The sequence below is a fragment of the Hipposideros armiger genome, unplaced genomic scaffold (assembly GCF_001890085.2).
Source record: "Hipposideros armiger isolate ML-2016 unplaced genomic scaffold, ASM189008v1 scaffold_87, whole genome shotgun sequence".
In the NCBI taxonomy this organism is placed as follows: domain Eukaryota; kingdom Metazoa; phylum Chordata; class Mammalia; order Chiroptera; family Hipposideridae; genus Hipposideros; species Hipposideros armiger.
Genome location: NW_017731437.1, coordinates 2,908,184 through 2,921,723, shown reverse-complemented (window position 1 = coordinate 2,921,723; position 13,540 = coordinate 2,908,184). Strand labels below are relative to the sequence as shown.

At 54.2% G+C, this 13,540-nt stretch overlaps 1 protein-coding gene across 3 annotated transcripts in view; it reads right to left on the bottom strand.

Annotated features, from left to right (window-relative positions):
• Positions 1-12,917, bottom strand: part of PGS1 (phosphatidylglycerophosphate synthase 1) — a 33,720-nt gene extending 20,803 nt beyond the window's left edge. Inside the window, exons 1-5 of one of the 3 annotated variants that reach the window (XM_019644413.1) lie at positions 12,660-12,917; positions 5,139-5,328; positions 2,046-2,123; positions 1,158-1,257; positions 210-399 (exon numbers count right to left, since the gene is read on the bottom strand). In XM_019644413.1, coding sequence (XP_019499958.1) covers positions 210-399; positions 1,158-1,257; positions 2,046-2,123; positions 5,139-5,328; positions 12,660-12,793 — 692 coding nt within the window. In that variant the 5' untranslated portion in view covers positions 12,794-12,917. The remainder of the gene's footprint in view (positions 1-209; positions 400-1,157; positions 1,258-2,045; positions 2,124-5,138; positions 5,329-12,659) is intronic. The other 2 variants (XM_019644412.1, XM_019644411.1) reach the window with 2 other exon arrangements.
• Between the last annotated feature and the right edge of the window lie 623 nt (positions 12,918-13,540).

Sequence of the window (13,540 nt, the reverse complement as noted above, 5' to 3'; positions counted from 1 at the left end):
CCGTATCTCGTCGACCCTGGCTATCTTTGAACAGCCCTTTGTGGGCCTCCAGCTGCCAGGCAGACCAAGAGAGTGAGGCAAGCAGGCTGTAAACGTACAGGCAGGTTCTCGGAGGCTCAAGCAGATAGAATTCCTTCTCTGTGCTCCATGGACATCCGCCCTGGAGACTGTTAAGGGAAGGGAGATGCTGACAGCAGGAGCCAACTCACCCGCTCAAGATGACGTTGTTGTCAAAGAGATACGCTTTAATGTGCTGGAGGCCGATGGTCTCGTTGAAGCGCTCTGGGATCAGAAGCCGCAGGAGCCCGCGGAGGTTTGGGGTGTGGAAGAGGGAGACTCGGACCTGTTCCGGAAACTTCTGTAACAGCGGGAGCAGCATGGTGCGAGAGTTCTTCCTCCCTGAATGCAGGGTAAGCAGAAGAAAGGGGACAAGCAAGTCACACCAGGAAAAACATCCCGCCCAATAGGGCGGGACCACCTACCATGGGCCAACATTCACCTATGCTGCCACCTGGTGCTGTTTCTGGCCGGAGGAGCTCCAGGCCAACCTCCGTCCTGGACACCCGCCACGTCTCAGGGCACACGGAGGTGGTCGGGCAGTCGCTGGCTGCTGTTTTATCCACCAGCACCCATTTGCCCCTACTCTTGGCATCTCTGCACCCCCAACTCCACAGGGGACGGGGGGCGGGGGGGGGGGGCAGTGCCAGGCCTGGGCTGGTCAGCACACGTGGGAGCTCCAGTCTGACTGACCACCAGGGACGCAGACCCTTCCAGTGGACAAGGTGTCGTGGTGAGACAGGCCTGGCAATCAGAGGCCACCACACGGAGCCTGAGATTGAAGCCAGCCCAAGGGATGCAGGGCCAGGAGACGGGTCCTGGTGACACACCCAAACCCCAAATCATGCCCCGCCCCGCCCCAAACAGGGCAGTCACAGGAGTCAAAACAGCCTCTTCTTGTCCACGCTGTTTTTAGTTGGGTTTGCAGGCATGTGCTGCAGAGGGACTCCTGACTCCTAATCAGACAGTCCTGGGCCAGCTGGGTGGTCTTCTGAGAGCCTCCCCTGTGCCTGAGGACGGGGAGGCAAGTGTAACTCCTAACATAGAGGCTGTGAAAGAGGAAGAACTGGGGGGCCGCACAGAGAGTGCGTCAGACCTACCTCTCGAGCCCCGTGTGAAGTCCAAAAGGATGGACACCTTGAGGTCTGAAGGAAACTTCGCTTGGAGTGAATTTTCTAGAGTGCTTTCCAGACAATCCACCTACCCAGAAGAGAACCCCGAAAGAACAGAAGTGTAAGATCTGAAAAGACGATTACATATTAAAAATGAATCGACTTGCCAGCTAACGCCCCACTCTCCTCTTTGAACCCCCTCCCCCCAATTAGCACTCAGAAGCCAATGCTGTGAACCGTCTTCACCTGAGACGCCGTGGTGATGGTGATCGGCAGCCACCACCTGGCGCCCCTTCCAGCCTGGGCCTCACAGGAGAGGGGTCCGTGGGTCAGGCAGGGCGCCCGAACAGTCTGAACCCTGCCACTCGGGGAGACACTCTCTAAGACACAAGCTCCCACACACATTTCAAAAGGTGATCCCCACAGACATAGGATAGCCAGTGTCCCACACGTGGGGAGCACCCAGTAAATATTTGTTGAATGAATGAATCCAAGACACAGCCTGCCCAGCAGCCATTCTCCATGGGTCAGACATGATATTCTTCTCCAGGAGAACCAACGTAAACCCAGTCTTAGCCCACAGGCCACGCCAATCCAGGCAGCATGCCAGACCTGGCAAGCCCTGGGCTGGCAGGCAGACCCCTGCACAGGGTGAGGCGGACACTGGCCAGCAAGGCCAGAAGCCCAGGGTGAGACCCCCCCAAACCTCCTCACTAGTCCTCCTGTAGTGCCCCAGGATCTGGGGCAGCAAGAACAACAGCTGGCCACGAATGGAGGCCAAGGAAGGGCCGCTCTCTGCAAACTCATGGCTGAGCCGCCGTGAGCCTGTGAAGCAATTCGGTGCTGCCACCAGGACCACCTCCCCTTAAGCCTTACCAGTTCCTGTTCCAAAGGACCTGTCCCCAGGTAGAGAGACGCCATCACGACCCGCCTCTTGGCTACTTTTATCTGCCCCTGAAAGAGAAGAGACAGTTCATTTTCATAGTTCACTGAGAAAATGCAGTGCTTTGACCTTGGAGGCAAACACCACCAAGCTCAGCTCCCCTGTATCTCCACCAGAGAATATTTAAAATATGCCCAAGGGGTGTGGTAGCCCACCAATCAGGACCCGCACTCCTGACTTAAAATACTCCGCCTGAAGTCAAGCATGATCAGCTGCACCAGACACAATGCAGCCGCCAAACTGGGGGAGGACATCTGTGCACACTGACCTGAAATGTCCACTGTGCTGCTGAGACAAAAGCAAGTCACTGAACAGACCGCAAGTCCCACTCCCACCCGTCCACACCCCGCATATGCGTGCGCATGTGTATGTGCATGTGCGTGTGTGTGTGTGTGTGCACATGTGCCTGCGTGTGTGTGCGTATGTGTGCACGTGCAGGGCATACAGAACACACGCCAAGTTGCCGAGAGGTCCCAAGGAGCAGAGCTAGAGGACAGCGTGGGCGCAAACTTGCACGCTACTCCACCCCCACCTGTGTGGTTGGGGTTTTGTAATGAGCATGTATATTACTCTTAAAATGCAGACAGACAGGTACCCAGACACATAAACAGAACCTGCCAACATTCAACCATCTCCAGGGCTCAAAGTGGCGCCCTGTCCCAGAGGACGTGGCAAAGGCTGAAACAACAGCAGCACTACCCAAGGTCAAGCTCTCGACGGACACGCAGGACAGCAAGGCCAGGTGAGAGGAGGGCAGCAGCCAGGATGGCTTGGGCCTGCTGTCCTATCAAGAAGGGATGTCGCACCTACAGCCTGTGCTGTCAACACCAGAGGTGCATCTTGACTAGATAAATACGTGATGAACACACTGCTGGCAAAAGGCTTACTTCCATACAAGGAAAAAACAAAAGAACTTCCCAAGTTTCCTGTCCTGTTATTTATGAAAATGGATGCTTGTGGGCAAAGTGATTATCAAGAAAGAGAAAAAAAGAACGGAAAACAACAAATAAGATACAACACTGGGCCAGCCGAGTGGCTCAGTTGGTTAAGAGCTGACTTAAGAGCGCGAGCTCTGAGCAACAGGGTCACCGGTTCGATTCCCACATGAGCCAGTGACGCTGCGCCCAAGCTAAGCTGTTGCTGAGCTGCCAACAGGTGGCAGGATGGCTCAGCTGGTGTAACAAGATTACCTGTTCAATGGTGAGCTATGCCCACCCGCAACTAAGACTGAACTCGGCACCTTGAACTGAGCTACTGCCCGGATGGCTCAGTGGATAGAGCGGGCGCTCTTAACAACAAGGCTGCTGGTTCGACTCCCGCATGGAATGGTGGCTACGCCCACCTGCAACTAAGATTGAACACAGCACCTTGAGCTTAGAGGCCACGAGCTGCCGACGGGAAGCCAGATGGGGACTGGTGCCTCCACAACTAAGACTGAAGTACAACTTGGCTGGTCCCCTTCCCCAATTCCCCAACACTGTTCCCCTCCCCCAATTCGCCAATAAAATCTTTAAAAAAAAAAAATACAACACTACAACACTGACTGTTTCCTGGGGGACACCAGGTCCTCTGGCACAACCTCGGCTGTAATGATGGCAGAGCCAGGCAGAACTCAGAGACGTGCCCTCACCCCATGGAACACAGGCGCTGTCTGTCCCGGAACAAACACATCCCACTCGGGCAGTATGTGCCAGGACATTCTGCCCCCCACGCAGGTCAGAGGCAGGAAAAGGCGGCGTCGGCTTCTTCCCAGCCTCCACAGCCCCACCTGCCCCGGGCAGGTTCCCAGGGGAGCCCGGCCTCCTGACCAGGGGATCACCACGTGGAGACTCAGTCATTCACCCGCTGTTGGTTAGGGCACTAGAAAAGAATCTCCTCTGAAAACCCCATTTCTTCAGGCCAAGCAGAGAACCAAGTAGAAGCCACGAACAAACAGCCTCAGCATCGATTCTACACAAACAAGGACGCACGGGACAAACGAGCCAGGCAGGGAAGTGAGGGAGACGCGCGCGCGTGCGTGTGCACACACACACACGCACACGTGCACACACCACGCGTCCTGCAATGAGGCAGGCAGACATTAAGTTATAATTAGTGCAGGTCTACAGAACAGGGAAAATGAGCAAGTGTTCAAAAGAACTAGAGTCCATTCAGCAAAGAAGTGAATCTCTACCCATTTCCTATGATTTCCCAGCATTCTGCCGGTGTGATCTCACCATACCTGAATCCTAACATCACTGTGAATATGGACTCAGAGAGTTCATGTTAATAAAAGTTAATTGGCGTTGAATTACTTCATTCCCATTAGCAGTTTAACCACGAATAAACTGGATGTGGCACGGACATGAGAGACGTATTGAAAGCTGAACCCCCTCAAATGCAGTTTAGCATGTCTACCAGGAGAGAAAGGCACAGATGTCAGAATCAGAGATAAGTACCAGGATAATAAGGCCCCAAACCAGGCGTCAGATTTTTCAGGTTATCTGTAAAAGCCTCTTCGCTGAGCAAGCAGCTTCCGGTCACTTCCTACATATCAAATCCCATCTGTGGGTCATTCGGGTCTTCACTTCCTGTATATGACGTCTGCCAAGATGACGCCACTTGTTTTGGAGGTGTTCCCAGGGGCAGAGGCCTATTGGGCCCTGGCTGGAGCCAGGTTCATTTCTTCCAGGCGTCTTTAGCAGGGACGTGCCCGGTGGTCCACACCCCCTCGCAAGCCTCCCTTCTAGTGGGTTGCAACACCGCACACAGGGAACAACCTACCCACAAGACTAGAACCCAGGTCCTGACCCTCACTGCCGCCGTGCTCCAGGCTACGCGACCTCAGCCACTCCGGGGAGTTTCTGATCATGGCTCAGCGCAGCCATCTGTGACGCTGAAACCCAGCAGGCAGAACCCACAGGAGTACGCTGAGCAGCCATCCACGCCTTCCAGAACAGAAGGGGCTTCTGCCCAGACTCACCCAACCTTACACCCGAAGCCTGTAAGTCAAACACCCATCACTCTCTCTCTCAGACACAACTTACCTTCATGAGCTCAAAAAACTCTGTGGGGGAGGCGAGCACCCTGACATGAGAACTGGAGACTCCGAACTCCGGAACCAGGTTTCTGATCCACTGGAACCTGTGCACACCCTCTGGACACAGGCAGCAAGGAGGGGAGGTGACCTGGGGGACAGTTGGGGACAGCAAAGGAGCCAACAGCAGCCATGGCGACCTGGTTAAAGAGACATGCAAAGAGTCATACTTCTCAAATACTTCCTCAGAAGTCTCTCTCAGTTACTGGGCGGGGAAGAGGGAACTTTTCTTTTTTTTTGGCCAATTTCACATTTTCTAGACCATTTTAAGTAAGCCCAATTCAAACTCTGTAAAAGGGTTTTTCCTTCAGCCCCTACTAGCTGAGCAAGTTGAGATGTGCCAACGCCTATAGATAAACCCCAAACTTGAACTCCAAACAACCCCGGATTAAAGCAGCGACAAGTAAACTCACAAAGCCACTGCGTGTTAACGCTGCCCCTAACATACCTACCTTCGGGGAGCCCTCGAAGGCCGCCAAGAACAAGGGCAAGTCTGGTATAGGCCTGATGACTGCACCCCAGACCCCCAGCTATATGATGAGAAAAACAGGGCTAGGGAAGGACCCAGAAAAAAATCAAGTTTCTTCCTTAATACTCAGATATGGAGAGAAAAGCTGGAGCAGGAAGCGGGTGGGGAAGAGGTGCCGGTGGTGACAACTGCCCCTTCCCCGTTGGACACATCCTCGTCAGGGGTCACAGCCCATCTCTGGCCAGCGCTGGACAACCACATGAAGCTACACCCTGGCCCTGCCGTCCGTCCAAGGCTGGGACCAGAGCACACTGGCCCTGCCCCGGAGCCATGTCTCTGCTGCCTGAGGACTAGAACGCCTGCTGGGGGGTGGGGGGCAGCAAGGCCAGAGCCCCACTCAGACCCGGCCCTGATGTGAATTCCTACAAACTGCAGCAGGAAAACCCTGCATGACGTGCCACGGCCTCAAAAGGGACTCCGGGGAAAAGGTGCCTAAACACCCAAAGGCCTGCAGGGCCACAGATTCCAGGAAGATGACGTCATTTACTTGCCTCATGATAAAGCCTTGAATCTTCCCAGGGTTTGGATGGCCCTACACAGATGCCAGATGGCCCACAGCTGTGCTTCCCAGAAAGCCCACCAGTCTGTCATGGCCGATTCATCGCCAAGAGAACGTGAGTCAGCGGTGGAAGGTACCGCTCCCTGGGCCCTGGAAAGTCAGGGCCTCGCCATGGGCCTCGGAGGCAGAGGTAAAGGTGGGAGAGCGGCTGTCCTCCCCGCTGTCTCTGACCTTGCTCAGTTCCTCTGGCTCCCAGATCATGAGAGGCAGCTTCACGTGAAAGGCCCAGACACCACACAAGGGATGGCTGCCTCGGTGTCCCAAACCTGTTGCGCTCGAGGCTAACTTCCGGGGGAGAGGGGAGACCCTTCAGTCCAGCGGAAAACCACGAGGCAGCGGGGAGGCTGCACACTGACCCGTCCAGTCAAAGCCCCACGGGGGCTTCAAGTCTAACAGTCGTTAACTAAACACAGTCCACTGGGGTGGAAAACCCCACAGCAGCGTCAGATCAACTTATCTCCCGGCTTCACAGCACTTACCATCGCTCAGACCATAAAACAGAACCGGGGCATCGCCTGCCACCCCAGGCCAAGCAGCCAGTCCCCATGCACTCTTCATATGGGCCAAGAGAGTCAGTCAGCTCCCGAAAAAGAGGATGAGCAAACACCTCCTTGACACATGCACCCCGGGAGAGGGCAAGCACCAACTTGGGCCTCCACCCAAGTCACCATGTGAGCACCTATGACACGCAGTGGAGGGCGCAAACGAAGAGCCGGGCACAGCCCCCGCCTCCTACAAACCTGGTGACATCACAAGCTTACGCACCTGAAATTATCTGAGAACGATACAGAGAAAGTGCTCGAATTAACTAGATAAAGGTCAAAATACACAGTACGTGTGCTTCAAGCAATCAAAAAGGGGAGCTGGTGACACCTGAGCTACTGGGGAGGCTTGGTGACACACTGCCTTCAAGTGGGCTTTGAAAACCTGGTAAGATCCAGGCAGGGAAGGGGGCACTCCAGGCAAGCAGAGGTGTGGGCAGGAACTGGCCAAAGCCACCATCGCCAGGGGGGTCTCAGCAGGCAGTTCAGGAGTGTACAAAGGTGTCAGGTCCACAGCCACCTCTGTCCTGCCTGGGAGAGAGGCCCTGGCAGGCTTGGGCGGGATGGGCTCAGGTGCCCCGGGCCTCGCCACTAAGCAACAACAGAGGAAGCCTGCCTGGCCCGCCCAGCCCAGTCCTGAGAGGTAAGGGAAGGCCTCGGACCTGACTGCAGAATAACCAGCCAAACTGAAACAGCAAGAGCAGGGCGGCCACGGAGGTGCTCCGGGGCACACCTTCTTACAGGGAGCCTTGCGGACACTGAAGGCGCTGCTCCTTCTTGTGGCAACAAAGCAGTTTTCCATTTCATCCAACTTTCTGAAGTGGCCCGGGCTCCACAGAAAAAAACGGCCACACTCTGCTTTTTTCCTCTGTCTGGATGTGCAGCAACGGGCCTGAAGGTGCCACCTAGCTACCTCGTGGTCAGTGCAGAGATGCCAATAAGGAAAGGGCAACGTCAGAAAAAGTTCAACCTAGGGCTCTGGCCCCTCCACAGCCTCGCACGGTGCCAGAGCACGCAGCACGGCTTCCTCTGGGGCCGCAGTCATGTCACCCACTACCCCCGGGACACAAGTAAGCAAGCCAGCCTCCTAGGGTTGTCTCGAAATCGGCCATGCAGGGCTCTGACCGAGGGACATAGTGATCCCAGAGGGCTGCCCCAGACACTGAAAACCCCTTCATCGATGGGCAGAGCAGGGGCTGGACTCTTTGTCCCGAACGCGGGCATCAAAAAAGTGGCCCTCACTGCAGGCTCAGAGCCATGGCCTAAAGCTTCCTGAGCCCGTCTGGAACTATAAGATAAGATTTGTGGTACAAACGCTGTGGCTTGGGTCCCATCCAAAGCCATACACAACGACGTAAAAAGACAGACTTTTTAAAAGAAACTGAGCTCTCTAGATTGCCATATTTTCAGAAACCACCTTTTAAGAAAAACCTACCCTCCCCCCTAATCATACACATTTAAACGTAAAAAAAAAAAAAAAGTGAACTAATGAGAAAAGAGCAACAGTCATAACACTTCCTGAGAAAGGCTCCAGAAACTACATGAAGGTACCATACTTCCTGCAAGCCTGGCAGCCCTTCCTGACTAATGCGAGGCCTATCCCCCGTCAGGGAAATGAGTGTGGATTCCCGGAGGTCACAAGGGAGCCCCCACAAGAAGTCGGGCCCGAGGGGGCGGAGCTGCCAGCATTTGGCTGCCCGCCGACCAGAGCACCCTCCTCTTGACTTGTCCAAAAGGAAGTCGACCACATCGAGGGGTCTGAAATCTGAAATGTACTGATAATCTACACCACACCTTGGGTGGCCAAATGCGCGGGGCATATCCAAGTGCCTGATGAATGCTAGTCACCTGTTCTACTAATCCAACAGGCTTCCACCAGCTGACTTCCCAGCAGCCTTGAAAATGACTCCTTTACATCCATCACATCATATGTTTACAAGGAGTTATCTATCAGAACACTTTAATCCCAGGCTAGTTTCTCTGTACTAGCACAAAACCGTCTGACCCAGCCTAATACCGCCGCCCCCCAACTGCAATGTGCTCAGGGGACACCCATGTTAATATTAACATAACAAAGCTACAATTGAAAAGTGAGGGGCTGGCCACATGGCGCAGTTGGTTAGAGCGGCTCTGAGCAACAAGGTCGCTGGTTCAATTCCTGCATAGGCCAGTGAGCTGCGCCCGAGCTGAGCTGCCGCTGAGCTGCCAACGGGCGGCCGGATGGCTCAGCTGGTGAGAGCACGTGCTCTTAACAACAAGGTTGCCGGTTCAACTCCCACATGGGATGGTGGGCTGCGCCCCTGACAACTAGATTGAAAGCGGCGACTGGACTTGCAGCTGATGGGTCCTGGGAAAAAACATAACGTTCCCTTCCCTTCCCCAATAAAATCTTGAAAGGAAGGAAGGAAGGAAGGAAGGAAGGAAGGAAGGAAGAGTGAGGCAGTTGCAAATCTTATTTTAATTCCCAGCGAGATCAAATTTGAATTATTTGGGGAAATCACGCTTTGATTTGAAATATCCCCCTCCCACCCATTCTACTGCTATAATAAGCCAAGAGATGGGTCTGCTGAACTCTGAGTGAGGAGGACTGGGTCCCAGCATCACAAAGTTCAAAGGATAAGTAATTCCTGGCAGTCTGGTGGTCCCTCCGAGCAGAGCTACCACCAAGTTGAACAAGAGCAGTCAACCTGCCATCACAACATAAGAAAATCTAATTGAAAGAACAGTCTGCTAGCTGTGTTTCCCTCTTATAACTCAGGGAAGGTAGGAGCCCCCCACACACACCCCCTCTGACACACACACATACACCTAGAATGGGACTTTGGTTTCAACAACAAAGACTTTTCTGCACATATAGCTCAAATTGAAAATAGTGTTTTTTTTAAAGGAGGCCAGAGAGAAAATGTTTCCTTGTATGGCAGGCAAGTTCAAGATTATGAACTAACGCCCTCTTGACACATTTCCCACTAGGTCTCATCTATTCCAAATAACAAGTCAGTTCTGTGTAGTCTGATGATTGCAAAAAACGATCTGAAGTTTTTGTCTCCCTCTCCTGAGCTCGAGCTCTGCCAGGCGACTGAACACCTCCAGCTGGACACACCTGGGTACTAGTTAATGTGCACCAAACTCACCTTATCAACATCCCCCACACCTGGTCCTTTCTTACTCCGTTTCAGTCAAGCATGCCACCATCCATGCGGCCACCCAAGTCAGAGACCTGACCTACCTTCTCAGCACTCGCCCTACACAAGCCCCCGTAGGAGTTGATGCTAAGGCCCCCCTCTCTGCTGTTCCCACTGTCCCTGACCTCGTGTAAGCCCCATCTCAGGCCTTGTTCACAAGAAACCGCACAGAATCTCAGAGCTGGCCTCCCCAGGTCTTGGCCCAGAGGACTGGCTTACTTCCAGTTCCTCTCTCTCCCTCCCTTCCCTACTCAGCACCCCCGCAGGATCCTGGAAATGGTTTGAGTACCTGGGGAAGCTCAGAACTGCGTCCTGCTGCTGCTACCATCATCAGCTCACCTCACTCACTATCCTGCCTTGAACACCCACTCCCCCCCTCTTCAGCCAGCCTACTCCAAAACGTGACGCGGAGACCACCACCACCAGGAAGCCTCCTGTGACTTCCAGGTGTGCCTCTCAGGTACTGCCATGGCTTTTTCTCCCTTCCTTTACTATTATTGTTATCTATGGTTCTGAGCATTGTTATGGCTTCTCTTTGTTTCCGAGGTACCGAGCACAGCACAGCAGTGCTCTATACAAGCATGCCGAATAAATGAGCGGGTCCAACAGTCCATAATGATGAGTCAGGTGCCTGCTTAAGAGAGAACAACAGTATTTCTGGATCACCGATCCGAAGTAATTTTAACTAGAGTTCTCTGTCACCATGGCTGCCTCTGTTACTAACAGGGAGCCACTGCAGTAAAAGAACCGTTGCCTCTCACCCCTCCTGCTAGCCACAAGGATGCACCAGGCACTCCAACAGTTGAGTCAGACTGGCAACCTCAGATCTAAATTGATTTAAGTTCATGACTACACAGAACTATCAATGAATCAATGGTCAGAGTTACAAGAAACCGCATCATTCGGGGAATGAGGAATTGGGGGGTGCGACTGAACGGTGGAGGAGAAATGAAAGCAATCAGCCAAGGGTGAATGGCCAGAGATGTGAGTAACCCCAAACACCAAGGCCACAGAGAATCGGAAAAAAAACCTGCAAACCGAAAGAGTCAGAACCCTACAGTACTGTAACCATTCTGGTCAAAGCACAGGCATTATTTCCAATTTCTGACATGTGTGCTTCTGTGTCTGTGATTTAACTGAGTTTCTGGTTTAAGTGTTGACCAAAAAAGGCAACTCTCTCTTCTCCACTTAATCAAAAAGAAATACGGAGCCACACAAGCTGCATCCATTGATAGTATTTACAAAAAGGACACTGGGAAGTCAATTTAGACTATCCCACCAACACAATGTTCCCCACCCCACCCCCCAAAAAAAAAAAACACTCAAGAGGCACGCCTTTTTTAAAAAGAATCTGTGGATTGCCCAACATCCTTTAGTAATCAATTCCAAAGTTAAACAAGGATTAATAATGAAGGGTTTTTCGTATCATTTACACACATACAGGGAAATGACAAAGCCGCCTAAACCTCTCATCTTCGAGGAGAGAACATTTCTTGAAACTTTAAACCAAATTTCTCGGTAGTTTTGATGCCAGGAGGCAGAAGTCATCTGATTTCACTACCCACTGGGATGGACAGGTCTTCGCTAAGAACCAATGACAGAACACGGAGAGGCCACCTCTTCTCCACCCCCACTCCCACTGGGTTCACTGGTGTGAATCTTAAAAGCCTTTCTGATCAGTAGGCTTCCCAGAGTTCCATCCTGACGCTATCACCTAAAAGTTCCCCTAAACCAAACTGTGCTGCTGAAAATCTTCCGCCGCCACCCAATATGAAGCAAGTTCCTTTCCATACCTAGAATCAGCACACATGACTGGGCCCCGGATCTCGCTGCCAAAGGCCAGAAGGTCAAATCTCACCCAAGCAGCACAGATCAAAATCTAAGACAACGCAAACATCTGCTAAAGGATGCAGTTCTAAAGTAGTTGTTTTTTTTTTTTTAAGGATCGAGTGTAAGCCTCCAATCTAATACGAAAACTGTTTGCACACAAGAGCATTTTTTTTTTCCATCTTAGCAACAGCAGCAGGCCTCTTAGGTCCGCGTGTTCTCGGCAAATGTTTACTTTGAAAGACCACTGCCTGAGCAAATTGCTTCAAAGCCTCCTTCACCATTTACATAACTCACTTCAGTACTTTTCCAGGACACAGGCCCTTTGAAAAGCGTCGAAGGGGGTTCGAGTGGTTCCTCTTCCCCTGCCTGAGTGTGGCTGACTCAGGATTGCTTCACAGCCCTCTCCGGGAGGATGTGAGAAACGCTGCAGGCACAGGCTCCCAGCGGGGCTGATTCACGCCCGCCAAGTCACCTCGCGGCCAGGATTCCAAGGAAAAGACCCCTCCGAGCCCAAACAGTGCCGCCCGCGACAAGACGCTCCGGCGCTCACACCCTGAGGCCCAACGCAACGCGTGAGCTCGGCCCCCTCCCCGAGGGCGCACACAGACCCTCGGGTCAAGCGCGGGCGGCCAGGGGCCGGGCACCGCGGCGGGCAAGCCGACCGGCGGGCACGGGCCGCCCCCTCCCCGGGCAAGGCCGGCGGCGAGGCAGGGGAGTGGGGAGCCTGCTGGGGCGGCAGGCTCGGGCGCGGGGACACGGGGGGCGAGCGGCAACGCCGCGGGCGCAGGGTCGGGGCCGGCCGCGCGCGCAGCCCCGCCGCCGCTCTCACCTCCTGCGCCGGCGGTCCCGGTTCCTGCCGAGGCGATCGGACAGGCGCCCCAGGAGCGCGGCCAGCCCGGGCCGGCCAGGCAGGAGGCCTAGCAACCGCCTCCAGAACACCGGCCCCGCAGCCGCCGCCGCCATGGAGACTCACCGCTTCCGCTTCCGGCGCGAAAGAACTTTATTGACAAAGACGGGCGCGGACACGGCGCGGCGCCGCGCGCGCGCGCGCGCACCGCCGCGGGATGGAGGCCCCGCCCCCGCAGCCTCGGTTTCCCCCCCCGGGGGAGCGGCGGGGGCGGGGAGGTGGGCACAGGTGTGCTGCGCGCCAGGGCGCAGGAGGCACAGGGCGCCGCAACCGCTCCCCGCGCCAGCTCACCAGCATGACCAGGGGGGGCATTAACTTTTCAGACCCCACGATCGAGCTTGGGCTGGACCTGACAGGCCGAGGCACCTCCCCTAAGGTGTGCGTTAGATTTGTGCAAAACTGGGTTACAGCTGACTCACTCGGGCACGGAAAATCCCCACCGAGGAGGCGAAACCATTTTCACCTTGTCAGCCCCGGAGGCCTGCAGCTCCGCAGCCCAGAGCAGCTCAACCTGTATGTGCAGGGAACGAAGACTCCTGCACCCTTCTGATGCGCCCAAATACACAGGCTGTCACCGCCCCCGGAATGTACGGTACTATAGCCAAATAAGCTGCAGGAGCTCATCCCTATAGCCAAGAACACTTTCTGTAGCTAATTTTTAAAAAGGAAAACGTTGCAGTATTCCGAGAGGCAGGAGAGGTAGCTCTCTGATCTGCAACATGAGGCTTCTTGGTGGACCTACATGGGCTGGGACTTGGAAACTGGGAAAGCTGTAGGAGACAATCATTTCCTACTTATTCCGG